The sequence below is a fragment of the Pyrus communis genome, chromosome 9 (assembly GCF_041283825.1).
Source record: "Pyrus communis isolate YQ-2024b chromosome 9, ASM4128382v1, whole genome shotgun sequence".
NCBI lineage: Eukaryota > Viridiplantae > Streptophyta > Magnoliopsida > Rosales > Rosaceae > Pyrus > Pyrus communis.
In genome coordinates, this window is record NC_142573.1 from 4451911 (window position 1) to 4478506 (window position 26596).

Genomic DNA, 26596 nt, shown 5'->3' on the forward strand with positions numbered 1-26596 from the left:
TTAAAATGATAGTATAAAATTGATACGAAATCGTGATATGAAATTGAAAAAGTGACGTACGAATTTGACATTAAACGAAAACTTGAGAGAGAAAATGTACCCAAAAGAAAAGAAAAACGAAAATGATCAAAGAATAAAAAAGTCAATGATTTCTCTACACCATATATACAGCAAAAAATAGCTGCGGCCGCGCTGTTACGTACGCCGCAGCACACCCAATCATTGCGCCTCTCTCCCGCCATCTCACACTCGGAATCCAAACCGTCTCAGGACTTCGATTGAAGCTGCGGTGCTTCTATACATAAACCCTAATCTCACTCAATTCAAGGTAAATTGCACTCTTCAAATCCCTAATTTCGACCCCCTTTCTATCAATTTTCTCTTTTCCGTTTGGTTGCCGAGAAACCCTGGAATTTTAGGTCAGAAAGTAAATTAGCTTCAAATCCCTAATCTTGTGTCATTGCCTACTTGTTTCCTTTTCAGTTATTATTATTTTTTGTTTGTGAAATTAGTAATAATTTTTGTGATTTATGCTTCAAGATTGGATTTTTTGAGTTGAGAGAGTGGTGGGTCTGGATAGCTGGTTAAATTTAAATTTTTTTTGGGGTATAATTACTGTATGTCTGTGGTGTTCCTACTCTTGAATTTCCATTTTTATTTCATAGTCTGGACATTTCAACTCCAAGATCAAATTTTTAAAACATATTTGTACGCATAAATATACATAAGTCTGTTTAACTGTTTAAATTAATGCACTTTAGTATCGGTATTTGAGTCCGATCTACCTATGATTTTTGATGTTGTGCAGAATACTTTCCGGGTGGTCTCTTTATAAATATGGAATCCGAGAATTTTATCAGCCTCCCTGATTCTGGTGATTCTGTCATCGAGAATGCGGGGCATGAAAGCGATGTTCAACATGAAGTTAAAGAAAACGGGGAGATTCTGGGGCATGAAAGTGATGTTCAATGTGAAGTTCAAGCTAACAGTGAGAAACTGAGGCATGAAAGTGGTGTTCAATATGAAGTTAGCCATTGCATGCTGGAATCAAACCTTGAAAAAGAATTGGTCGATGGTGATTCAGATATGGAAATCGAGGACATAAACAACCTTCCTGCCTTGAACAGTTCTTGTTCGGCAAATGAAGAAATCAAATTAGTGGGTAACAAGAACGGGGATGCTCATTTTATACAGTCTGAAACTGTTACAGTTGCAGGGGAGTCAAATGTTTTGTTCCCAAAGGTGCATGAGAATGGTTGCCTTCCAGTCCAAGATTCAAGGACCTTTGAAGTCCACAAAAAGGGTGGCACTTGTATCCTTCTTCCACATTTGTTTTCTTAAGGTTTTCTTCTTGTTTATTTTTTATCTCTTTCCAACTGTGAAACTTTGTGGCATGTGCAAATATGTTTACTTCTTCAACCATACAATGCTGTACGCTAAAATTAAGAATGCTGATGATCTTCGAATTTTTGTTATCCGTAATTCAACATTGCCAGCAATATCAGGTGTTAAGAGAGCTAGAATGACAGTTGATGAACAGAAAGCTTCAGTTCGTGTGACATTTGATTCATTGACAAGGTGGGGTTGGAGTAAATTGTTGCATAATGTTTTGATATGAACTTAAGCCAAAAAATACAAAGTATATAGAGAATTTCTATTTGCTGTTAGTTTTCCATTTGTCAATTTCTTAATGATTTGTGTTAATTTTTCTAGAGCTAGTAAACAAAAGCTTGAGGAACTATTACAGCAGTGGTCAGAGTGGCATGCAAAGCATGTTTCTTCATCTCAAGTAAGACTCCTTATTTAGTTGGCCAATCATCTTGAATACTTCATTTTGTGACATGACTTTCCATGGGATGAATCATCCAAAGTATTAAGTTTTAAGTTTAAGATACATTTTCTCTTTTAATCAAGTCTTCACTCAAAAATTGGGGTAGGTTGACTTTAAGTTCTGGTTTTGGAAGTACTTTTGAACATTTGACATGGAGAGGTGGTTTGTGAAATGCACTAAACTTTGAAGTGATTTTTTTGTTTTGTTATAATTCTGGTTATACGGCATAAAAGCAAGAGTATCTTAGAGAATGAGAGATCTTCAATTGATAGAGTCAAATCAATAACATGGCTACTACCTTGTTTGATTTGTTGACTAAATTATGGTGATGTGTTTTATGCATTATCATTTTTTTTCTTTTGAATGTAATGGGTGTATCATTACTTGAGTCTTGTGATCGTTCAGGATTCTATTGAAGTAGTGGAATCAGGTGAAGAGACCTTCTTTCCAGCTCTTCATGTTGGCATAGAGAAGACATCTGCGGTGGTGAGGGTCCTGCTATTGTCTCTACTTTTCTCTATATGTGTTTTTGTGTACTTGAGTTTAGGTGCTTTTCTGATTATGTATCAAAAATCTCGTACTATGCTTAGCTGCTAAAGTTATGCAGCCACTACTTGTGGCAACATCTCCTAATTTAACTCTCCTCACCTCCCTTTTGGGGACAGGACGTGCCCAAAATCCTACCTCTGTTGTGCACTTGTACTACAACAAGGATGAAATAGTGATACCCAATATGTGTTCAATGGTTTCTTCAAAATTGTTAATTTTTCTGTTTGTCAGAAAAACTAGAAAAAGGGAATGTTGTTTATGAGTTTCATTGCTTAGTACTATTTGTTAGTTTTTTCTGAAGCATTCTTTCACGTGCAGTCTTTTTGGATGGACAACCAAACACAGAAAGCAGATAACAACGAATCCAACCTTTTGGATAACAAAGACGTGCCCCTGTATGATCGTGGTTATGCCTTAGGTTTGACTTTGGCTGGTAGCTCAATTAATGCAGAGGGGTAAATATCTTATCAGTATTTTAAATATATTAACATCATGCTATTGGTTTTATGTTTTATGATGATGGTATTACTATATTTGCTGAAGGTTTTGTAGTTGGTTCCTTATTTTCCATGTTTTGGTCCTTCTGATAGCCAAGTTTATTTCCTTGATCTTCTTGATGGAGAAACCACCAGAAAATTAAGAATTAATAATGAGTGGCAAGAGTGAAGGGTGACTGGACTCCGAACATTGTTAGGTATCTAAGTAGAGATCATTTAATCCTTAATCTCAGCATGACATGGCATTCAGGATACTTTGTATGGTAATCTGGTTGTGAAATGTTTGAATCCATTTCATGGTTGTCTTGAGCAAGATTTCTATATATAAGCAAAACATTGTTTTTGCTTGCCTTACTGATCTTTGATATATTCTTTATTCTTATATAATGTTTCAGAGGCTTGGAGATTATAGATGATGCAAGTCGTTGTTTCAATTGTGGCTCTTATAGTCATTCGTTGAAAAATTGCCCAAAGCCTCGTAACCATGCTGCTGTCAACAGTGCTCGTAAACAGCTAAAGTCCAAACGTAATCAAAATGCTAATTCCCGTAATCCAACACGATATTATCAGGATTCTCCAGCTGGAAAGTATGATGGTTTAAGGCCTGGTGCTCTCGATTCTGAGACACGGAAGCTTTTGGGGCTTGGGGTAAGTGATCACTCATTGTGTTACAGAAGACTTGTTAATGTCAAGTAGTGTTCCTTAGAAGTATGACGCAAATGCTGTTAATTGAACATAGCTTCTATTCCAGATTGTACTAGTATAGAAGTTTAATGGCGTGCTTGTGTTCACATTGGTCTAGAATATTAAGCACCAATTTATTTATTTATTATTTGGTTGTGTGCAGGAGTTTGATCCACCGCCTTGGCTTAACAGAATGCGAGAAATTGGTTACCCACCGGGATATCTAGGTATTTGAATGTATTTTACTGAATTGGCCTTGTCACTTAAAACAACTGATTATAATAATTGTTGTAGTCCCATCACAGAAGTACTTAAAAAGAAGTTTTCGGAACATATTCAAAAAGTTCAGGTTTAATAGTTCAGAATTTATTATTGCAATTTAATAATTGTTTTTGGTAGTGCATTGTGTGGTGCGGGGGTGTGCAATGTGCATTCTTGGAGAGATTATCCAGTATTCGCCGAATATTTGAGTTTTTTTTGCTTTGTGATGTATGGGGTTTTCGTATGCTTAGACTTTGTGGAGAGTGATGTGCTAAAATCCTGGAGAGCACCCCTGACCGTCTTTTTCTTTTAGATTTAAAAATTCTGTTTTCAAGCCATAACACTTTATCTTGTTATTTGTAGATGTAGATGATGAGGATCAGCCATCAGGCATAATAATTTATGCTGATGGGGAAATTAAGGAAGAACAGGAGGACGGTGAAATTGTTCAGACAGACTATGCTGACCCGGAGAGGAAAAAGACAGTCGAATTTCCAGGAGTAAACGCACCAATCCCAGAAAATGCTGATGAGAGGCTTTGGGCACCTGGACATTCAATTGGAGATCTCTCTAGGAACCGTTCACACAGCAGAATAAGCCATCATTCGGAACCTGTCAGCAGAGGGCATCACCGCGAGCAAAGGTGGTCCAGGGATTATGGAGACGATGGGCCTCCTGGTGTTGACCCAGGTTTTGCGCCATCTAACTACCCTCCAAGATATGGTAGTTATGATTACGGTTACAACTCTCACAGTTCAAGTGCTTCAGCACCAAGAAGTCCTACCTTCGGAAGGTCCCAGTCAGAGAGAGGTCGAAGAATCTCTTCGTTCAATGAAGGTTCTTTTCCTTACTCCAATTCTCGTCATTCACCAAAGGATTATGGCGCGGGGAATACTGAAAGTTGGAATGATGAAAGCAGGAATGACTACGACCTTGATAATTCAAGTTATAGTAGGGATAGGCTAGACAGGTATCGCCATCACCGTTGGAGGTAATGACAATGACATGTAGCTAGTAGAGATGCTTACTGTGAGGGATATAGGGATAATTTGATCAAGGAGGGAGTTGTACAAAGAACTAGATGTGATGAGTTTAGATGGCTCTGTGATCAGCTTCTGTTGTTGTTGTTGTATGTTATTCTCTAATTTAATCTACCCTTCTTCATTCTTTTATTTTTCTGTAATTGAAGATTCGAAGTTTGAAAACTTTTAGTCGCTTTGTTTCATATAAGAATTTATAGTAAATTACATTTTATTTCCTCAAGTTTGGGTGCAATTTTAACCTCATATAACAATTTTAAAACATTTTGATTCTATTTATTTATTTATTATTTCATTGCAATTTCATACATCAGTTAGTCAAACCGTCAATTTATGTGGCCAGAACTTGTTTAGGGCCTCATCAACGTTTACAGGAGTTGGATGTGCATCAAGAGATGTTGGATTGGTTTCATGCAACTGGGTGGTTGAAGGATTTTTTTTTTCTTTGCATCTTTTATATTTTTGTTAACTACAAAATTTCTATGTTCTATTTTAATTTTAACGTTATACAATCATGAAATCGTGTGGCAAAGGGTCAGGCCGTGCTTAGGTCGGGAAACTAAGGCCATCTCCAACCGACCTGGTTAAAGGATCATAGGGTTAAAAATAACTAAGAATGACATGAAAATCGTCTCCAACCGAGAGTTAGACCAAAAGGCTTGTGGGTCCCATTGGGCCCAGACCCCCAAATCAGGCCAACAGGCTGGCCATTTCCAACTAGCCAGCTAGCCCCCTAGCCCAGCCCTCCAGCTTAGCCCATTTGAATGCCAACGACTACTTGATATGAGCATGACGCCAACTAGCTAACGTCATGTTGCCGTCAGGTTACCATTGAAATTTGAAAATTTTTTTTTGGATGAATTAAAAAAAATCTAAATTTTTTTTTTAATGTTGTAGGAATGGTGTAGGTATTTATAAGAATTTTTTATTTATTATTTTTTACAATTTAATGCTTGGGGATCAAGCTAATAAAGCTTTGTCTTTGTTTCTTGAAAATAGGAAAGAGAATAGCAATTTCATGTTTGGGTTAGGAGAGGGAGTTAAGCACAATCAGAAAAAAATTATTTATTTGTTTATTATTATTATTTTTTTTATTTGCGTGGTGCATCTAGACGGAGGGAAGTAAAAAAGGAAATTGGGTAATATTGTTACACGTATCACCGCTCTTGTTATGAGAAGTAAAATCTAGGTTTTTCGCAGCCGAAGCCAGACACTATCTGCTTAGTATGCATCTCTGGTCTATTTACTCGCGTGGCACATCTAGACGAACGGAGGTAAAAAAAAAGAAACTAGATAAGACTGTTACACATATCACCATTCTTCTATTACGAGAAGTAAAATATTAGTTTTTAACCATCGAAGCCGGACATTATTTTCTTAGTATGCATTCCTGATCTCTTTATTGCATCTAGACGGAGCCAAATATCTATCCGGTTATCACGCATCTCTCTACTTCTGTGTCGCATCTAGACGGTCGGAGGTGAAAAAAGGGCGTGCAAGGGTAATTTGGTAATACAGACACCATTCTCCTCCTGTCTGGAGTAAAACCTAAGGTTTTTTTTGGATGTGATATTCACACACCTCTTTTTACTTTTTACATATTTTTTTAATTTTTTATCGTTAGATCGGATGAATTAAATAAGATCAAAGAACATAAATTAATAAGAGGTGTGTGAGAAGTAAAAATGGATGTGTGGATAACACATCCTTTTTTTTAGACATTATATAAGTTTTTAGACCGACTGCTCCTGCTTCGGTGGGCCACCACACTGATGGTAACGTCGAGTACGCAAACTTCAGCTTCAAGCCAATAAAGAAAAAAAATGAAAAGACCAGGTCTTTTTTCCTTAAACCCTAATCCCTCTTTTGTCCAATTAGGGTTTTTAGACTGACTTCGTTGTTGATTGCAATTCGGCTGTGGCCGGCGGCGTTAAATCCCAATTCTTGCTTCTGACTCGCCGTTGATTGCAATTTTGTTGCGTAATTGACAATTTTTTAATTTTTTTTTAGAAATTTAATTCAAGGGCTTTTTTAAGTGGGATAATTTGTGCAGCCAATTGCTGAATTTTGGATTTGGGATTTGGGGGATTAGGGTTGTTAGCTCTCGGCGAGGTAAAGATTTGTAATTTATTGGAACAATGCGGGGTTTGATAATTGTGCTCGGAAATCGGGGATTTGAGCGAAATGATGGATTTGATTTTCTTTTGATTTTGAAATTTAATTTAGATTAATTTGATGGTTTCACGTGGATAATCGTGATTTAAACGTGGTAATTGGTAAATATTACTAAACAGCAGCTGCATTGTTATCGAGATTATCGGTGTTCATGCAAACTCAAGCATTCTGTTTATAATTTGGTACGTTTGATACTAAATGTTTGGTAATTTACAGTTTCAGCATGAATGAAGTCTTATAAAATCAGCAAGATGGATGTACAGAGATACAATTCAGGGCAAACCCTTGGCCATATATCTAACTACCCGGAGCTGAATCCTTTTTTACCAGGAGGGGATGGTTTACGTCGTCAAGCGTTAAAATGCCCGGTAGTCTACTTGAGGGATTGGCGCAAAGGTCCTAAAGTTATCCGCTTTCATAATTTCGTTAGGAAACTACTGTTAGTCTCTTAAGTTTGCATTTCAACATGAGCATGTATTAAACTATGCTTGCGTAGTCTTAAGCATTGCTTTTATTCGTTCTGACGTTTGAATTTCTTCCACAGTAATGACTACTTAATATGTACCAATTATGGGTTCGGAAAGCTGGCATCTGATTATGCGGCTGTCGTGGAGAACCAGCTACTTCTGAGGTCTGCATTCATATTAAATTCAATACTTAGCTTGATAAGTTTGTTGTTTTATCTTTATGTTTCTGCTACTAAATGGGAAAAACTTGACAGCCAATGGTGGCCGTGCTATTGGAAATACCTTTTGTATTCTGAGGCTTAATTATTAGTCTTTGTAACATGTTTTTGAGTAATTCAAATTCTTTAAAGGAAAAAAAAAACCTGTTACTTAAATCTTGTTGGATATATTCCTCTTATATCTTGTCTGGTTGAAACTTTATGAATGCATGTGTTAAAATATCCTGAACTTTTAAATTTGGATATGTTCTAGGAGGAGTATGTGAATGTGGAAACATTATCTCCTTGGCTGCAAAGATTACTCAACCTATATGATCCAAACTCCAGTCAACCAGCAGGTTCTGCAGAAACACCTTCTAATTGCTTGGGTGGTGCTATTAGATCTGACTCCATTTGTAATAATGCATTCGTAGCTAACAATGCTGATGATGTTAACCTCACAAAAGGTGAGCCATTTGACCCTTCCATCATAAACATAATTAACCATTGGTTAGTTTAGGCATATTTATCTCATGGCGTAATCAATTTCTCTTGTAGGGCTCCCTTTTAATGGTGATAGGCAGGGAGATACTAAAAGATTCACTACTTCCGATGAGTTGGACATGCCTTTCTCGTTAGGCCTAAGGCAGGCTTCTTCTGACACTGTTCTTCCTCTTGAGGACACTTCAACATCATTCGCTGCATATTCCAATGCCAATCAAGAGAATCGGAATTACATTTCTGACATATCATCTGATTGTCAGGTTCAACAGCAACATCTTGGCCATGGTATGGGTTTGTTTTAGGTCCCCAATTCATGGGTCGTTTCTTGGTATGAATTTACTTTCTAGTTTCTGCTATTCCTGGTGAGGTAATTTTTTATTACATATTTAGCTACAGACTACAATCTATTATCTAAATGACATACTCTTTTCAGATTTTCGATAGCTTGAATCAGATTTCTTGGTTCTCACTGGACTGCTGTAGAAGTAGCATCGTTGTGTTATTATTATGAAACAACGTAGTTAGATCCAAGGCCATATTGCTCATACTCCTCATGCTCTCCCATTTTACATTTGATAAACCTGCTTATTATATTGTATGTTCACTGATCCAATATGCTCTCAAGCAGACTATTTGCAATCTAGTATCATAGGCGTGCAATTAATTAGAGTTGTAAATTATGTTATTAGAGAATCTATATTTCTAGAAGTAATAATTTTGTATAGGAAAAGTGGAAAACATACTTGAGTTTAAGAAGTCCATCCACTCATACATCTTCACTAAACCCTTCATGCTGTTTGCCTGTTTCTAACAAGGTTTTTTTTTTTTCTTCTGGTGAAGTTGGATGCTCTAAATTCGAAGGTCGTTTGGGGAGTAACCAGAATGCTCAATCGTTGGTTTGTCCATCTACAGAGGTAAACTTTTCAGTGTTTTCCTCCTCTAACTTGCTGATCCCTCAACATTTTCCAATGGATGTTCCTGAAGTCTCCAATATTCTTCCTGGCACAATCTGCAGCCAAGAGATCGCAACTCTTGAGGACATAGTGCAATCTTGTTCCCAGATGATAAAGTCTCAACATAACCGGAAACAATCCCTTCATCCATTAATGCGGCCTCAGGTTCCTCCAGTACAGTCACATGGTGCTCAACATTATGCTTCAGATGATCCCAGTGCGGGAAACATTGAAGGTATGCCACATTCGTCAAAAAGGTTGAAGATGGGTAACATAAATGGAAATAATCATCTATTGGTTCCTTCAATTGTTCAACATTGTGTTCCTGGAGGACTTTCATATCAACAGCAACAGTCTGAATCTCCTATATCCCTTAATTTTGAGGATATAGTGCAGTCTTGTTCTCAGATGATAAATTGTCAAAATAACAAAAAACGATGCCCTCATCCATTGAAGCAGCCTCAGGTTCCTCCAGAACGGTCACATGGTGCTCAACAGTATGCTTCAGATGGACCCAGTTCAGGAAACATCAAAGATATTCCGCCTTCAGTTGTTCAAAATTGTGTTCCTGAAGGACTTTCATATCTGCAGCAACAACCTAAATCTCCTGCATTTATTAGTTCTGAGGATATAGTGCAATCTTGCTCCCAGATGATAAAGTCTAAACATAACCGAAAATGGCCAGTTCATCCATATTTGCAGCCTCAGTTTCCTCCTGAACAGTCACATGGTGCTCAACAGTATGCTTCAGATGGATCCAGTTCAGGAAATATTGAAGATATCCCGCCTTCGTCAAAAAAGTTGAAAATGGAGAATAAAAATGAAAATTACCATCTATTGGCCCCTTCAGTTGTTCAACCTTGTGCTCCTGAAGGGCTTTCATATCTGCAGCAACAATCTGAATCTCCTGTATCTATTAATTCTGAAGTAACGCATGTGGAGATGGAACCAGCAAATAATTCCATACAAGATTCCATGAGGATCAATGATGTTACAAAATGTGATTCTGACATTATCCTTAAACTGAACTCTGAGAGTGTGCTGATTCCTTCTGGGGAAATATTTTCTTGTCATCATATGGAGCAAATAGACCTTACTAGCAGTAGTGAGATTATTGACAATGTGAAAGAAGTTTCTGAAAGAATGGGGTCCAAGAGTTCCCATTTTTTCTCAGAAGGGCTTACAGAGGAAACAGTGAGGACGGACTTCACCCAGACAGATCCAAAACCAGACTCTGATTTGAAGGAAGTAATAAAGCCTCAGAATCAAGAAACAAATAGTGTCCTTTTGACGGAACTATTAAAAGAAGAGCCAATCAAGGAGCATTTATCGAGTCTTGGGCAGAGCATTGATCAGGTAATAATTTTCCGTTCATCATTACTATATTCTCCAAGAGTTTCAATTGTTTTCTAATTATTATTCTTATGCATGTTGTTTAAAACAGAGTATCTTGATGGAAGAACGAGAAAACAGTGAGAAAGTGTGTCAATTGTGTGCGTCAGGAAAGCTTTTTTTTGCCCCTGCACCAGTGTTTTGCTCATGCTGTAATGCTCGTCTCAAGCACGGTGTTAACTATTACTGCACGCTGGATGAGCATAGTACACGATATTGTTTTTGTAACTCGTGCTATAAGGGGTCTCGAAGAGGAAATATCTCATTTCATAGTATCCGTATTTCAAAGGCAACACTTGGTAGAAAGAAGAACGATGAGGAAACTGAAGAAAGGGTAAATCAAGTCATACTGTCTTCTTATTTTCTGAGATTTTGAAAGTAATTATTCAATTCTGGAGGCTTTTTATGTGCTTGCAGTGGGTTCAATGTGATAAATGCAAGGGCTGGCAACATCAGATATGTGCTGTCTTGAATGATAATAGTGCTTTGGAAGGCAAAGTTGAGAACGCATGTCTCAAATGCTTGTTAAAAGAAACAGACTGTGGGGAGCTCATGAACTTACCAAAGAGTTATATTTTCAGTGCAAAAGATCTGCCAACTACCATGCTTAGCGACCATACAGAACAAAGACTCTTTAGGCGCCTCATGCGAGAGAGAGAAGAGAGAGCAAAGGTCCACGAAAAAGAGTTTTCTGAGGTAAGCAGCAAACTCTGATTGGGAATTTTACATGTTCAGCTTATCTGATTTATTTTTCATTTTATTGGAAATTTTATTTATTTTGAGATTTGGGCAATTTTGATCTCTAGATAACACCTAGCGACAAGGAATAATCGATTTAATTATGGGCTACCAGATCTTTGTTTATTTTTTATCTAATAAAGTTGCTTGTTTTGGATAATCGTGTGTGTATCGATTCTTCATAAATGTTCATAATATAAAGTTCTTTGAACCTGCTTGTTTCTTATGTTTTTTTCTCAATGGGTTCTTAGGTCCTGGGAACAGAAGGTTCTGTTGTCTAAGTGGTTTGTTCTATTGAAAATGTATAAAAAAAACTTTCCAATCTAATAAGAATAAATACTCCACCTACAAGTCACATGCCAATCAATTCAATCAGGGGCTGCTTCAGTGTACGTTAAGTTCCCATCTGAAAGTCCTGTTTCGATATTCGCTGAATGGATTTGTGGTATACAATCATTTCTGTCTGTTTATTGTTTATGATTTGTTTGATGGGTTGTTAGGCTCCAGGAGCAGAAGATCTTGTTGTGAGAGAAGTTTTATCGGTTAAAAAAACACTAAAAGTGAAGCAGATGTTTTTGGATCTCTTTCATGATGAGAATTACCCTGCTGAATTCCCATACAAATCAAAGGTGAGACAGTTTTTACAATCCATAAATTTCTTTGTTGATTTATAGATTTCTCTTCACTCTCCCGTTGAATCTCCTCTCCTATAATTGCTTGTTTGTTACAGTTACAAGAAAACCTAATCTCACATTTTTTTTCTTTTTGCATCCAGGTTATTCTTGTTTCAGAAGATTGAAGGAGTAGATGTATGCCTTTTTGGAATGTATGTGCAGGAGTTCGGCTCAGAATGTAGTCACCCAAATAAGCGTTGTGTTTATATCTCATATCTGGATTCTATTAAGTACTTCAGGCCAGAGACAAAAACCGTGACTGGAGAAGCTCTTCGTACGTTTGTTTATCATGAAATATTGGTAGTTACCTCTTTTCCCTATCATTATTTAGGCCCACGTTATTGGTAGGTTAATTGACACATGATTACTTACATTTTTTATTTTTACTATTTTTGTCTTCAGATAGCTTACCTTGAGTTTTGTAAGAAACGAGGTTTTGTTACCTCCTATATATGGGCGTGTGCCCCTTTAAACGGTGAAGATTATATTTTACACTGCCATCCAGAATTGCAGAAAATGCCCAAGCCTGAGAAGCTGCGGCAATGGTCTCTCTTTCTCTCTCGTGTTTGTCATTTTGTTCATGTGTGCATGCATTTCTGCAGATGTGCCTTCTCTGATTTTAACTAGTTCACTTGTGCAGGTATCATTCGTTGATAAAAAAAGCAGCTGATGAAAAAATTGTGGTCAGTCACACTAATTTATATGATCGTTTTTTTATCCCCAGTGGGGAATGTAACTCCAAGGTAACGGCAGCTCGTTTGCCATATTTTGATGGTGACTGTTGGTCTGGTGCAACTGAGGAGGCAATCAGGAAAATTGAACAAGAAAGAATGGCAGACACACAAAAGAAATCGAAGATAACAATAACAAAGAGAACTTTAAAAGCCATGGGCCATACAGATCCTTCTGATGGCTTTACCAAGGATATTCTACTGATGCAGAGAGTAAATATACTAAACCTTTCCCTTCTAATTTTTCCTACTAAATTGGTGGCTTAAAAGCTATCTTCTAATCATCTAACTCTTCACTTTGCATACTCTAGTGAAGCAACCTTGGTGGCTTAAAATATACCCTATCTAGTCAAATGAGACAAGTATTGAAACTCTGATAGATATGGGTAAAAACAGAGCACAAACTAATGCTTGATCAATATGATCGATCACCTTCACTTTGATCTGGTACTTCTCTAGGGAGTAACGAGGGCAATACTTTATCCAGATTCTGTGGTTTCCTGGGAAATATCTCAATTCCTTGATCACAAGATCAATATTGGAGTGATTGAGTGAGTGTTTGCCTTAAATTTTACAATGGTAATAGTCAATAGGTCTTGGGAAAGAATAAAACATTTACACCAGTGTTGTCAATTGCGTTAATACTATTAATAGATTTACCCTCTTTTTCTCCCTTTATATCTATTTACTCTCGATCTTATTTTGTTGTATCTTCCTTTTTAGATGGGGCAAAGCATTTTACAGACCAAGGAGGACTTTATGATTGTCGACATGCAGTATGTTTGCACTCACTGTCATGAAGCAATATTATCTGGACGACGCTGGTCCTGCGGTCAGTGCAAAAATTTTCACCTCTGTGAAAGGTAACCAATCACTCTGAAGTCTCTCCTTCTCTTCAAACTTTTTATGCTGCCCTTTAATAAGAATATTCATGGTTCCTATCATTGAAATGCAGTATTGTTTATCATTCTTAGTTACCTGATATCTTATTTCCAAACAAGGAGGGGGTGGATGAACAAAACAAAAAAAATCATTGGATTGAGCTTGAGCAAAATTTTTTTTTTTTTTTTTTTTTTTTTTTTTTTAAGAAGTAAAATTCCATTTAGGTTGAATTGATTATCTTATTTTTTTTCTCTATCAATAACTCAATCTTCTCTTTGTGTGTGAAAATATTCATGGGACATTGTTCGTCTTTAATGCCTAGAATCTGTTGACCTTCTCTTTGGTATTTATGCTTAAGAACTTAATTTATGTGTAACTACTATTTCTTTTCACTCTTATTGTATATGTTGTAGATGCCATGATGCTGAGCGCAAAAATTGTGGACAGGACGTTCACATCTCAGCCAACATGGAACGACATGTGCTTTCTCAGGTGAATTTCAAACCTTATGAGCTGATATGATATTTCTGCCCTTCTGCATGCAGGATTAGCCTGCTCAGTAGATAACTAATCAAGTGGCGAAGGAAACATAATTGTACACCGTATAGATCTATCCACTAAAAGGAGATATCAACAATCAGTAACTGTACTGCACGTAAACCTGTTTTTGTTAATTCATGATAGGAGCTCATTTACAATAAAAAATTTTACCAGTCAATTAGTGTTAGCATCTACCAAGCTTAAAATAATATGAACCAGCCTAGTTACTAGTTTTACCAAATGAAGTTGTAGATTCAAATAAATGCTGTCGTTAATGTTAGAGTGGCATGTTTGTGCATATTACAATCAAATTTGATTAATTCGTATGACTTTTGCTCTTTTTCAGGTTGTGGTTGAGGATGTGATTTCTGATACCAAGGATGATGTTATTTCGAACAACAATTGACTTGAAAATAGGCATACTTTCTTGAGCTTTTGTGAGAAGAAGCATTATCAGTTCGGCACACTTCGCCGGGCCAAGTATTCCTCAAAAATGATTCTGCATCATCTCCATAATGCTACTGTGTTAACTGGTGGGAGCACATGCAGTATTTGCCATAAGCATGCTGTGGTTGATCAGAGATGGGTGTGTGAAATATGTCCAGAGTTTGACGTTTGTGCAACATGCTATCGAGAGAAAGGAAGTGCTTGTCACATTCATAAGCTGACTCAAAGTTCTCCCTCAGCTAACCGCGGGACAGAGAATCGAAAGGTGCCAAAAAAAGGATTTCTGGTATAAAAGTATTAAGTTTAAATATTTCATCATTCCTTCCTCTTTTCATGTAGTAGTAGTTTTCATCTTTTTTCCTGATAATAATATTATTAACTACAATAAAGATAATATTCATCATTCCTTCCTCTTTGCAAAAAATAATTTTAATTACCTAAATGAAAAAGATGGAGTGTGCGTGTGTGTGCACGTGTTTTTGCGATGTTCAGTTACTTTGTCCTGTCATTATGTTTGATTAGACTTATAGTGTAAATATGTCGTGCAGATAAGGGAACTGCTGGACGTTTTACAGCATGCAACTACATCGAAGCCAACCAAGATTCAACCTTGCTTTTACCCGAACTGCCTCCAGATGAAGAAGCTATTATACCATGCAGATAAGTGCACTGTTCGGGCTACCGGAGGTTGTCACTTCTGTAAGAAGGCATGGAGCGGATTGATTCTGCATTCGATAAACTGTAGAAAACTAAATTGTACCACACCACGATGCATGTGAGTTATATTCATTGCATTTAGCCACCACCCCCTTCCACACCAAAAAGGGGCTTGCTAGTTCTTATAGCATTATCATAATTGCTCTAATTTTTCGCTCATTTATCGGATTGATTGGTGATGATTTTGAAGGGATCTGAAGAAGCATGCAGAAGAGTGTCGGTTGAAGAATTAGTCAGGTAGCAGTGAGCAGTGAAGGTTGCTAACCGTTGATAGTCTAAAGTGTACAGGATAGGAGAGGATTGTCAACACCGGCAGCTGAGTTTATAGAAGGTTGAGAAGCAGGATAACTTGCAGCATTAAGTATTGCAGGGCTCAACGATTTTGTCAAATAAAAACACAGTGAAATATCGGTCTGATACTGACCCCTTGTGTACAGACTTAGTAGCGTTCCTTCAGACGGCTTGTGATTCGAGGCGTTGGTGTGGTTCCAAAACAATAGGCTTACAAAGGTATGCTTTTGGTACCTGGTTAAGGCTCTTTCCGTAGTACTTACCCCTTCCCTGAACAGCGTAGTTTTCTTGTACGTCGGCAGATGAACACATGCTTTTGCCACATAATAAAGTGACTTTTAAATGGACCTCTTGTTTTTAGCCGTTAGATCAAATTTCAAGAACCTAGATTACTTGATTAGGTGGTTTTGATGGGAGAGATTCGAAGGGGATCTCTTTCCATATATTTCAATCGTCTAATATGATGTACTAACAAAAATGATATGTACACAATTTGATGGATTTTCGTGAGATAATGGTTCTGAGACAATGACACGAAAACAGTTTTTATGAACATAAAAAGGGCATAAATGTCGATTCAACAGAGACGTAACCGAAATACGATTTTTCATTAAGCTGTTGGGCGTCAAAACATAAATGTTGGTTGCGACCAGAAGCTCCCGAACAAATTAAAGACCCGCATCATCGTGGCTCTAACCCGCATCTCGGGTAAGCCATCTCGGCAGCCTCTGCCATGTTATATAATCTGGGTCACTGAAATCATCTATCCTGTTAACTACTGTTGCAAAATGCCAACCATGAGAGAGAGAGAGAGAGAGAGAGCTTGCATGCAGTTCAAACAATCACTACCAGAAGGAAATAAAGATTACAAACAATGTGGACGTGGAGGAGCTTTCAGTCCAGCAGTATAATATGCACTGCCTACCGCTGCTGCTGCTGCTGCTTCTGCTGCTACAAGAGAACAAATCTAGCTTTGTCTTTAGGGAAAAAAAACAAAAATAATAAGAAACAGCTCCAATGTCTTCCTGAGTCCTAAACGAAAAGAGGGCAAATAAAGCCTAATCCCTCCCACTGAATTACTTCCATGGTTCTAACTACACTTTAATTGGTCATGCACAAATACTACCACATTATAAAAGCCAACAGCAAACCTAAAGTTGATGCAGTCAAGTTCCCATCGTCCAAAATCCACGTGGCGGAAACAAGTCTAATCTCATTATGTTGTGAGGAAGGTCCAGAGCTTCTTTCCTATTGAGGCTTGACCAGGATGTTCAGATGATTCTTCTTCATCGTTGTCGTCTTCTTCAATGGGAGTAGCTTCCCCGGATTCACTCCTATACTCATCTCCGTCGACATACTCCTGACCCCCTGCTGTTGAACCATTCACCTCTTCACTCGCTGCTGGATTCTCTTCCTGATTTTTCTCTGCATCTGCATCACCATCTTGCGTGTTTGCAAGAGTCTCGCACTGAGCACAAAATAAAAAGAAACACCGCATTAGATAGATCAGTCATGATGCTTTTACTGACAAACCATCTTTTGAAGAAGAGTTTCCATAAAACAAATAGAAGGGTCATGAATAAACACACATGTGCCATCTAGTGAAAATCTAATGGGCCAGTGAAGAAACTCATTGGACACTCACCCGGACAAAGTGTGAGCTTCCACCATTCTCGCTAGCAACTCCCATTGAAGAAGTAGCAGGAGCAGCTTTAGAGTAATGAATCACTGCCTTCGTACCTCTAGCTCCATCAACCTCCTCATTTTCTTTTACAAGGTCGCGTGAGGCAGTTGCAGCAGCACCTCTGACTCCACTGAGCAAATAATGAGAAAAATAAAAACTTGGTTGCATGGCAAAAAACACCAGATTTTCGTTAAGCTAGAAAATGACTTCAACATCCATTTTCCAATACACAATACTCTAGAACCATGCGGCAAACAACAATTCTATTCAAGAAACTACGACAGATTGCTATGTTTTTTACATGGTACTACACTACATATACTTAAGATATAACAATTTAAAGACTTACGTTTTCGGTCGCCGGAGATTGTACCGACTTTCCCCTGGAACTTGTTCGGCTGGAAGAACTTTTTCTCGCTTCTTCTTGCGCTGGGAACCCATGACAATGTCAGAAAGTCTTTCGCTATCACCACCATCACTCACAGCAATCTGAGATGTCTGAGCGCGGCCGCGCTTCCGTCCATTTCTTGTTGTTCTTTTGTCAGCAGGACTGGAACCACCAAGGCTTTCACTTTGCACGTCGATGGAATCCTCTGCAGTACCGTTTGCATATTCACTGTCAGCCTCCCCAAGTATAGCCTTAGCATCTTTGACAACTGCTTTCATAGTGCGAGCTCTGTTTACCGCAGGCCTGCGACTCCTACTTGGCTTTCGACGACCACCCTTCAAATCAGAACGCTGAGAATCTTCTGGGACATCAGGTGGTGCCTCACTGTTCATGTTGCTATGCTCATCATGTGAAGGATATTGAACAACTTCGACCTCTCTGATGCTGTTGTCAGATTGAATCCTCTGGACATCAAAAGAATCACTTGCAACTCCTAAAGAGATCTCAGCCTCGTTTTCAGTGCCATGCACTCTTTCGGATGGCTCTACATTTTGCTCACCCGGAAATGGTGCCTCATTTGGAGAATTTTGAGGAGCACCAAACTCGATCTTTTTCCCCGGGGAGAGATTAAAAATCTTTGTGGTGCATTTACGAAGCCAAGATATAGTTCCACCAGAAACTGGAGACCTTGGATCAGCAGCAGGAGACATCTCATTTTTTTGCCTCTTAGAAGCAGCCAGATTTTCATAGTCATCACTCAATCTCGGCTGGGGAATGACCTCTGCATTTTCAATTTCAGCTAAAGGTCGTAGATGCACAAACTCCAATATCATTTCACCACAAGTTGTGCAACTCTTGAGTTTCTCAATAAATGAAATAAAGGATTCTCTCTCCTTAATAAACTGCTCACGCTGATCTCTGAGTTTCCGGCTAAGGTCAAGAAGTCCATCAATGTCTTTTCTTATCTCAACTTGTTGCCTTTCAAGATGTTCCTTATTTGCATCAGCTTCTTGTCTTTCCTTTTCTATTTTAAGCCTTTCAACTTTGATTTCTTCCATTTCCCTTCTAGCTACCTCTCTCAAGTAATTAACATTGTCTAGTTCTCTTTCTCGTTCTTCTGCAAAAGATTTTTCTCTTTCACGCAAGGGTTTTTCCATCTCCTCCAGCCGATTCTGCATATCAGTTTCAAGCTCCCTTTTCCGTGTCTCAAATTCATGAAGCATTTGGCTTCTCTCACTTTGAGCTTTCTCAGCTAATTCTGACTTCTCATGTTCCATATGGGCTGCAAATGACTCCCTGGCCAGTTTAAGATCCCCCTGCTCCCTTTCTATATAGTGTTGTGCCGCCACCCTTTCATTTTTCAACCTTTCTTCTTCAGCATGTTTCCATTTTTCTATTTCTTCCTTCTGTTCACCCACATTCTTCAGTTCTTTCTCAATCTCAACTCTTTTGTCATCCAGTTCCTCCCACTCTCTCTCAAAAAGCTCCTTTTGCTGCTTCAAGTCTTCAGCTTCCTTCAGGAGCAGTTCTTTCTGTTGCCTGTACTTGTCAATTTCCTGTTTTAATTCTGACTGCAAGCGGAGATAATCTGACCTTTCTTCTTCAGTTACTTTGAGCAGATCCCTCTGCTCACTAATCTTCTGCAGCTGTTCCTCATTATCAGCCCTGATCTTCTCAACTTCAGCCAGGAGCCTAACCAAATCCTCTTTATCAGTAACTAGTTGCTTCTTCTCGCTTTCCAAGTTCTTCTCCTCAGACTTAATAGACTTCTCCTTTTCCTTCAGGGATTTCACTTTTGTTTCAAAGTCATTCTCTTTCTCCCTGAGTTTTTCAGCTTTCTTTTCCAGAGCCTGCTCCCGTTTCGCAATTTTCTCCTCCAAGTGATTGATTTCAGTTTCCTTTTTCTCCACATCAACAGCCCTGTTTCTCAATTCACTATCCAAGGATTTTCTCCTTTCATCAATTTCCAACTCAAATTCACATTTCTTTGCATCCAGGATGGCATTGTGTTCATCAATAAGCTTTTGGATCTCAACCTGGCAAAAGAAAAGAGTTGGGGACCATTAGAATAATGATTTCACTCTCACATTTATCCATTTTTAACCTAAAAAAGTTTCAGGTTTTAGTTGTAAGTCAACTTTAATGCCATAGAAAAAACAGAGCATCATCCCATAAGGTTTAAGTAGTTATTGGCCTTACTTTTTCTTTAGCATTGAGCTTTTCTTCCCATACAAGTAACTCCTTCTCCTTCATCTCGAGGTTCATTCTCAGAGCATCATATTCCTGCATATAATGGAAACTTACTTAAACAAATCAATTATGACATTCAAAACAGCTCACATAAATACATAAAATATTCTTGCCTTCTCTTTCAGAGTTAGATTTGCTAGCCTGTTGCTTATATCATCTTCTTTCCTTTTCAGTGTCTCATTAGTTGCATCAATCTTCCTCTGAGCATCTTCCAGATCCTTCTCTTTCTGCTTAAAACTCTTATCAATCTCATTTGCCCTCTCCTCCCTTTGGTTGAGAATTCTTTGGCCCTTGGCTAGCCTCTCTTCTCCCTCTTGCAATTTCCTTTCCCATTCTAGCAAGTCCTCCCTCCGCTTGGACAAAGAAGTCTCATGTGCTTCCTGTCTGAGAAGAGACAAACTAGATAAATTAAGACAAGAAATAACCTTGATATTGAGAAGTGGTCAACAATGCTTTAATAAAAATCAGAAAGAAAGGAAAAAAAAACATATTGTGATAGATTATAGAAAACACCAGAAAGAAAAGTTCAAGAGCCTTGATCTTACTCTGAACTGAAGGATAACCGATCTCTTCGAAGTGCACTTTCTCGAGACTCTAAGTCTTTCAATTTCCTCTCAATTTCTGAACTTTTACGGCTCACTTCAGCAAGCTTGGCATCAGCAGCACGCATCTTTGCCTCTAGCTCCAATGATTTCTCTTCTACACTAGCAACCAAAGCATTTGCCTCGGCCAACTTTGATTCAGCAGTAAACTTAATTTCTGCATTTTCTGAACGAATTTCATGTAGAGCCTTCTCTAGCTGCAAAGTTAATGTACCAGATGTTGCAAAATCAACCACAATCAGTTAACTTTCTAGATGAGAACATAGACTTCCAATAATAACCGTCGATTCTGAAGTTTAAAGTTTAGCCCACTCAAAAACAGAAAAGGCTGGTTTTCATTTCATATAAAGTAAAAAAGCACATATATTTACTAAGAAACAAAACGACAAATACGTTGTATGGTGAGCATTCCTTAGTCAATTGAAAGATCATAAGGGAAAGTAAAAATTGACAAAGATTGTATATACCAAGATCAAATGGATGTTTTCATAGCCCTCCAAGGCTTTCTAGAAACTGATAAGTCGCCTACATGTAGAAGAGTCAAAAACAAGATTAGGAAGATAAATCTTACATCATGCACACATTGTTTCTCAACCCCCAAGGCCTTCCTCAGATTCTCCTCTCGCTTTTCGATTTCTGTCATTGCAATCAAATGGGCTGATTGCTCTCTTCTGACAGCCTCTTTTGCTTCGTTTAATGACTGCCTGACGTCTTCATACTTAGAAGTCCACTCTTTCTTCTCAATCAAGAGCAGACCCATATTGTACTGGTATTCGAAAAGCTGTTCAATAAAAAACAATCATTCATAAAAAAAAGCATGCATCAAACAATTGGTAAGAGTAAATTCCATGCTTAAAATATGAATCATGTGCTAAATTATAATGGCACATCTAAAAAAGACGAACGAAAAACCTGAAATTTACAGGAAAAAAAAAAACTGAAAATTTGAAACTAGTAGAGCAAACAAAGCATCACAGGATTCAACAAGCACTCGACCAACCTCATTTTCGAGCTCCGAAACCCTGTGAGCCAAGACTTCGCGGCCAGTGGCTGCGCCGCCGGATTCCACTAACATCTTCCCCACATTCTCAAGCATGGAACCTGAAACTGGCGTCGCGGGTTCAAACAAGTTTACACCTTTTCCCTTCGCAATGATCCCATCCCCGGAGTTAGAGTTCGGAGCACCGGACCCGGTTCCGGTCTTCTCCGCCCCGGTTCTGGGCGTTCGAGACCAACCCGACCACCGTTGCGGCGTAAACATCAAGAAACTCTCTATAACAATCCCAGAAGGCTTACAAATTGCAACTTCAACTTCATAAGCGCATGCACGCCCAAGCCAATTCAACGATTAGGGAAAAAAACCCTAAATTTCAGAAACAGAAACCCCGTCGGAGAAAAACCCTAATTTGAGAAACGAAGTGGCGTTCAGGAGTGAAACCCCAAGCCAGGACCCGATCAGAATACCAAAATTCCGGCGAATTGAAGTTTTGAAATTCGGATGAAAATTGAGAATTTTTGCTTCAGTAACACTCTCTCTCTCTGGTTTCCGTCCCTTAACAAGAAGCCCTAGTCCGGACGTGAACGGAGTTCCTAAATTCCGGCGAATAGGAGATTTCAAGTCCGGAAACCTCCTCAGTACCTCTCTCTCCCTCTCTCTTGTTTCTCTCTCTTCTCAGCCACCTTTGTGTGCTGGTGTGCGGATTACTCACGTTCCTTCTTTTTTTATTTCTGGGCCAGCGCGGAATTTCATGTTGAACTACCAATTTACCCTTCATTTTCTTGCAGTTGAACCCGATGGTAGTAGGGTAGTTTCGGAATTCGAACTGGCTGGCTTTATGGAAAGCAACGTGGGTGGCTCGATTGTTTGGTATGTAAAGACGAAGTTGCCCATGGTTGGAAATGTCCGTTTGGACTGGCGGAATGGGTAAATTGGGGTAGAGGTAGGGGTACTTTGATAAACCGGGCATGTTCTCGTGTTTTCCAAAGAATATACCTGTGACAGTGTACCGAAAAGCCACGGTGTACGGGAGCTGTTAAGTTGGGAAAAAAGGGGATTAGGCCTTGAAGATAAACGTCTCTTTGTCACATGTGGCTTCTTCTTCATCATTGCCCACTTCGTTTTTCAAAATATATTATTTGAGCTTTTTTTTTTTTCTTTTTTTTTTTTTTAGGATAAGAATTGTTTGCCCTTCTACTTCCGGTGTCCTCCCTTGCTCTCCTGTTTATATAATCACAGTTAAGCTACATCAATATTTTATATTATTTTTTATAAAGATAATAAGACAAAAAAGAATATTAATATAAAATGTTGACGTGACTTAATCGTGACCACACAAAAAAAGAGGGCACGGAAGTGGGAGGGCAGACAATCCTTGTCCTTTTTTTTTTTACACAAACGATATTAAGATGGTGAAATTTGAATTCAAAGATGTCAAATGCGATATAAGACGTTATTAATTATTTGAGCTAATCTGTCTTTTATATATGGTTTCAAGATACTAAAACAATTGGCATGGTCTAGTTCGTTTCACTTTGGTCCACAAACCGAAACCCAAATCAAATAATTAATCTGTATGGTTTGGTTTTAATTTGACCAATTGGTTCTATTCAATTTGGACTTTAACTCATTTAAATTTTGTTTGTTGAATTTGTGACATGAGAAACTCAAGCCTAATACTCCACTCATATATTAATTCATCAATGACTTCAAATAAAAACCACAAAAAATTGCAATTACGAGAGCATGAGGAACGAGGGATGTTGTGATTTTCACTCTATTTTATTTTTTTACACACTCTTTTGATTAGTTAATAATTTTTTAGAGTATTTGTTGAATAAAATGCGGTGTAGAATTGTCATCCTATATAATTACATAAAAAAAACTATTAATAAATTGAAAGAGTTTGTGAAGCAAAATGTGATGAGTGAAAATAACCGTTTCAGAAAAATCAGTTGTACATCAAACTATGAATTGACATGATATATGTGTTACAATATAACATCTACGGACTTACTTGAGAATGTTTTGTAAGGTCCAAAATCCCTTTAAAATTATGGTGTTTCCAAACGTTTGTTTACGGAAAAATTAAAAGTGTTTATGATTTATACATTGGCTGAAGAAACAATTTTAAGTACTTTTGAAAAGAAAAGAAAAAACACATACAATCCAAACGAATTTAGTAACATCAAAGTTCTACCGTTAAACACAAAATATTCACCTTTTTACATCTAACACTTTTACATGAACAGCAAACCGGCCCTGGGAAAGAACGAAAAACCAAAAAGAATCCAGAATTGGTCTGAGAAATGGTGTCATCAAAACTCCCCCTTTTAGTTTCTTTACCAACTGGGTTGTTATTTTTATTCGTTTATGGATTTTTATAGTTATTTTTGAAGTGGGGTTTTGTTTGTTTTCCAATAGAAGCTGAGATGCTTTTGCTTTTGGAAAAAGCAGGGTGCTTTACTTAGCATTATAATCTGTGAGTTTATGTAAAACGTGGATTGTTTAATAAGTTGGTATGTAAGATCAACAGTATAATCTTGACGAATTTTCGCTGCATTACGGAGAACTTAAGTTCGAGCTCAAGCTAGCTGTAATCTCAACAAAGTTAAATCCTTTCGTTACTATTTCATTGTTTTGCTCAACGTATGTGATACACCGGATGAAAATGATGTTGGAGCATGTCAGGTGATATTAAGGAATTGACTTTTGTTAATTCATATTTCTTGTTCTTCAGACGGTTTATGTTGGGATGACTTCTTTGATTCTCTGTCGTGCAATGCACTTCATCATGGAATTTGCAATGGGAGGGCAAGGTATTCTTGAGAAATTTTGACGAAACATTCTCGGTATTGTTCACTTTTTAACAAAATTGATATTTTTCTCTTGAAAAGTCACTCATGGTACTATTCACTTACACTTTTATTTTGTCATTTTCATTAGTTTTCATGTATTCTTATCGGCTTGAAACTTGAACGAAAAGTATCGAAAATCTGACACCAATGCCTTCAGTTTCTTTCACTTAGTAGTCGTTGTTTGTTTGCAAGTATGTATGTTTTGAACACCTCTTTGTGATGGTTATGCAGACATTTAGCAGTTCACCAAGGCATCGCGGTGGTGGAGGTCGTAGCCAGGTCAAGGTGACCGACGGAGTGGTGGTTACTACGGAAGTGGTTACGGCAATGTTGGAAGAGGCCGAGGCCGAGGCCATAATTTCTCTTACCGCGCCACCTAGTAAGCTGCAAGCATTGTTCTTGACACTTGAGTATGTATAAATGGGATGAACCTCAAAATTGTTGGTGTTTAATCCAAAGTGGATAGAGGATTAACGGCTAGTTAAAGTCCATTAAACAATAATACTGAGAGGTAAGCCATATGTTTTCTACCTTGTAGAAGCTTGTTTTGGATCAGGGTATAAGCCCGAAAGAAAAGAAAATATTACATAGAATAAACTATCACGAGGCTACGAGATCCGAACTATATTTGCAATTAGCAATTAGCAACCGATGACAAGAAGAAGTAACTTGCTTAAAAAAAAAAAAAAAGACTAAAACTGCATGACAAACCCAAACGAGCCAAACAACTATTATGAATTAAGAAAGATAATAATTTTTTTATTTTTATTTTGTGGTTATTTACATAGTTGATAGGTAATCAAACCATATAACGAAAGAGTAAATAAAAGTGAAAATCTTGAGTCAGGTTGCCTCACAACCAGCTTCTCCAACTTTCTAATCAAATAATATCACGTCGCTATTTATTTTTTTGCTTAAATTCAATTGATAATCATATTGAAACGATACGATACTAAGTGGTCGGACATATGAATATGAATGGCTTAATAATCAATATATCGATATTGAGTGGTTGGACATATCACGCTGTGAGCCCGCCTGCCTCAAAATTCCGATTAATGAGACTCAACAACTCAAGATTAAAATGAATACGGATAGCAACTAGCAAGAGAGCGAGAAATTATGGAGTAGTACAGTATCACCACGTCAGTCGGTGATACTTCTACTCAAATTTTGCCACGTGAAATTTTGTTTACACCTAGATTTAATGTCTTTTTATTGTCTTTTTTTGTTTTTTGGTCAGTAAAAAGAATTTAGAAACTTAAAACTTAAATTAATAATAAAATCCAGTAACCATCCTAGGCAAATCCCCAATCTCTAGCCACCACTCTCACACCTGCCATGGCTGCCATCTTGGATGGACTAGGATCCTCTCCGAATACTTAGGGATCAATTGATCCTGGTCATTCACGGTTGGCCTTCTGTTCACTGCCTTCTCTCTCCTCCCTTCAATTTTTTCTTAATTGCTTTGCAAACGTCATCTTCGACCTACGCGCTTATCGTGTTCAAGGAGATCCTCCCGAGATTCGCTTCGCTGCCATAGAAGTAACAGCCCCAAAAATCAAACAACCCAACTAATCCAAATCTCTTAATTTTGAAAGATAAAATTCCAAGTACAACTGCCTTAATTTGATTTTTCGAATGAATTTGACATAAAAAGAGTGGTGGTGCTGGAAAACAAAGGGGGACAATATCAGTGTTGTTGGAGTAGGTCTATGGTCTGTCCACCTAAAAGCAGTTTGGGAATCTAGGGACGACTGAGGAAATTTTTTTAATTTTGTTTCTTAAAATTTTATTTTATTGTTTATTAACAAAATATTTAATGAATTTAATTCAGCTGTTAAAAAAATTATACAAATGGCAAGTTTTGAGTGGAAGTACTATAACTGACGGGGGGTACTACTGTACCCAATAGGATCTTCTCCGAATCTTTTTGGTGAGAATCTTCGGATTCATGAATTATATCTGTTCATCATATATCGTGCAGTTATTTTTTATCAAGTACTGTTTATATTTATTTTTAAATAAAAATATTAAAAATAATTTATGACCGCACAATGTACGATGAAAGAACAAGATTCATGGATCTCTAGAATCCTCACAAAGAGGATCCGGACTCGTACTGTACCACTCTATAATTTCTCCAAGAGGAAAAGGATCCTCATCGGATCATTTTCCTGGGGATCCTGTAATCATGATCGTTTATCTTATATCGTGCGGTTAGTTTTCATTAGGTACTATTTATAT

The 26596-nt window shown here is 37.7% G+C and overlaps 3 protein-coding genes across 3 annotated transcripts; 2 read left to right on the forward strand and 1 right to left on the reverse strand.

The window, feature by feature from the left end:
• The first annotated feature begins 45 nt into the window (after positions 1-45).
• Positions 46-5085, forward strand: LOC137739707 (uncharacterized). Its single transcript, XM_068479384.2, has 9 exons — positions 46-328; positions 809-1312; positions 1497-1578; positions 1714-1789; positions 2237-2317; positions 2699-2835; positions 3273-3525; positions 3725-3788; positions 4186-5085. The coding sequence occupies exons 2-9, from the start codon at positions 838-840 to the stop codon at positions 4815-4817; spliced, it is 1800 nt and encodes a 599-aa protein (XP_068335485.2). The 5' UTR covers positions 46-328; positions 809-837; the 3' UTR covers positions 4818-5085.
• A 1619-nt stretch (positions 5086-6704) lies between these two features.
• Positions 6705-15341, forward strand: LOC137739404 (histone acetyltransferase HAC12). The gene is given in 16 exon segments (XM_088700133.1): positions 6705-7476; positions 7582-7668; positions 7855-7912; positions 7976-8168; positions 8260-8490; positions 9046-10514; positions 10603-10884; positions 10968-11246; positions 11789-11925; positions 12064-12262; positions 12365-12507; positions 12603-12906; positions 13417-13556; positions 13989-14067; positions 14462-14848; positions 15111-15341. Coding segments are annotated over 16 exon segments (4431 nt in total). The 5' UTR covers positions 6705-7264.
• A 1057-nt stretch (positions 15342-16398) lies between these two features.
• On the reverse strand, positions 16399-22204 carry LINC1 (little nuclei1). The gene is made up of 8 exons (XM_068480048.2): positions 21495-22204; positions 21066-21275; positions 20438-20691; positions 20006-20276; positions 19842-19925; positions 17604-19678; positions 17216-17384; positions 16399-17038 (listed from the first exon to the last, which is right to left on the reverse strand). Exons 1-8 carry the CDS (start codon positions 21753-21755, stop codon positions 16787-16789), a joined length of 3576 nt encoding a protein of 1191 aa, XP_068336149.2. The 5' UTR covers positions 21756-22204; the 3' UTR covers positions 16399-16786.
• Positions 22205-26596: the final 4392 nt, after the last annotated feature.

Coding starts and splice junctions, on each gene's coding strand:
- LOC137739707 (XM_068479384.2), top strand. CDS start 838: ATGGAATCCGAGAATTTTATCAGCCTCCCTGATTCTGGTGATTCTGTC. Junction 2,836..3,272: donor AGCTCAATTAATGCAGAGGG/GTAAATATCTTA, acceptor ATAATGTTTCAG/AGGCTTGGAGATTATAGATG. Junction 3,526..3,724: donor GGAAGCTTTTGGGGCTTGGG/GTAAGTGATCAC, acceptor GGTTGTGTGCAG/GAGTTTGATCCACCGCCTTG.
- LINC1 (XM_068480048.2), bottom strand. CDS start 21,755: ATGTTTACGCCGCAACGGTGGTCGGGTTGGTCTCGAACGCCCAGAACC. Junction 20,692..21,065: donor AGAAACAATGTGTGCATGAT/GTAAGATTTATC, acceptor TTAACTTTGCAG/CTAGAGAAGGCTCTACATGA. Junction 17,039..17,215: donor GAAGCTCACACTTTGTCCGG/GTGAGTGTCCAA, acceptor TTTTGTGCTCAG/TGCGAGACTCTTGCAAACAC.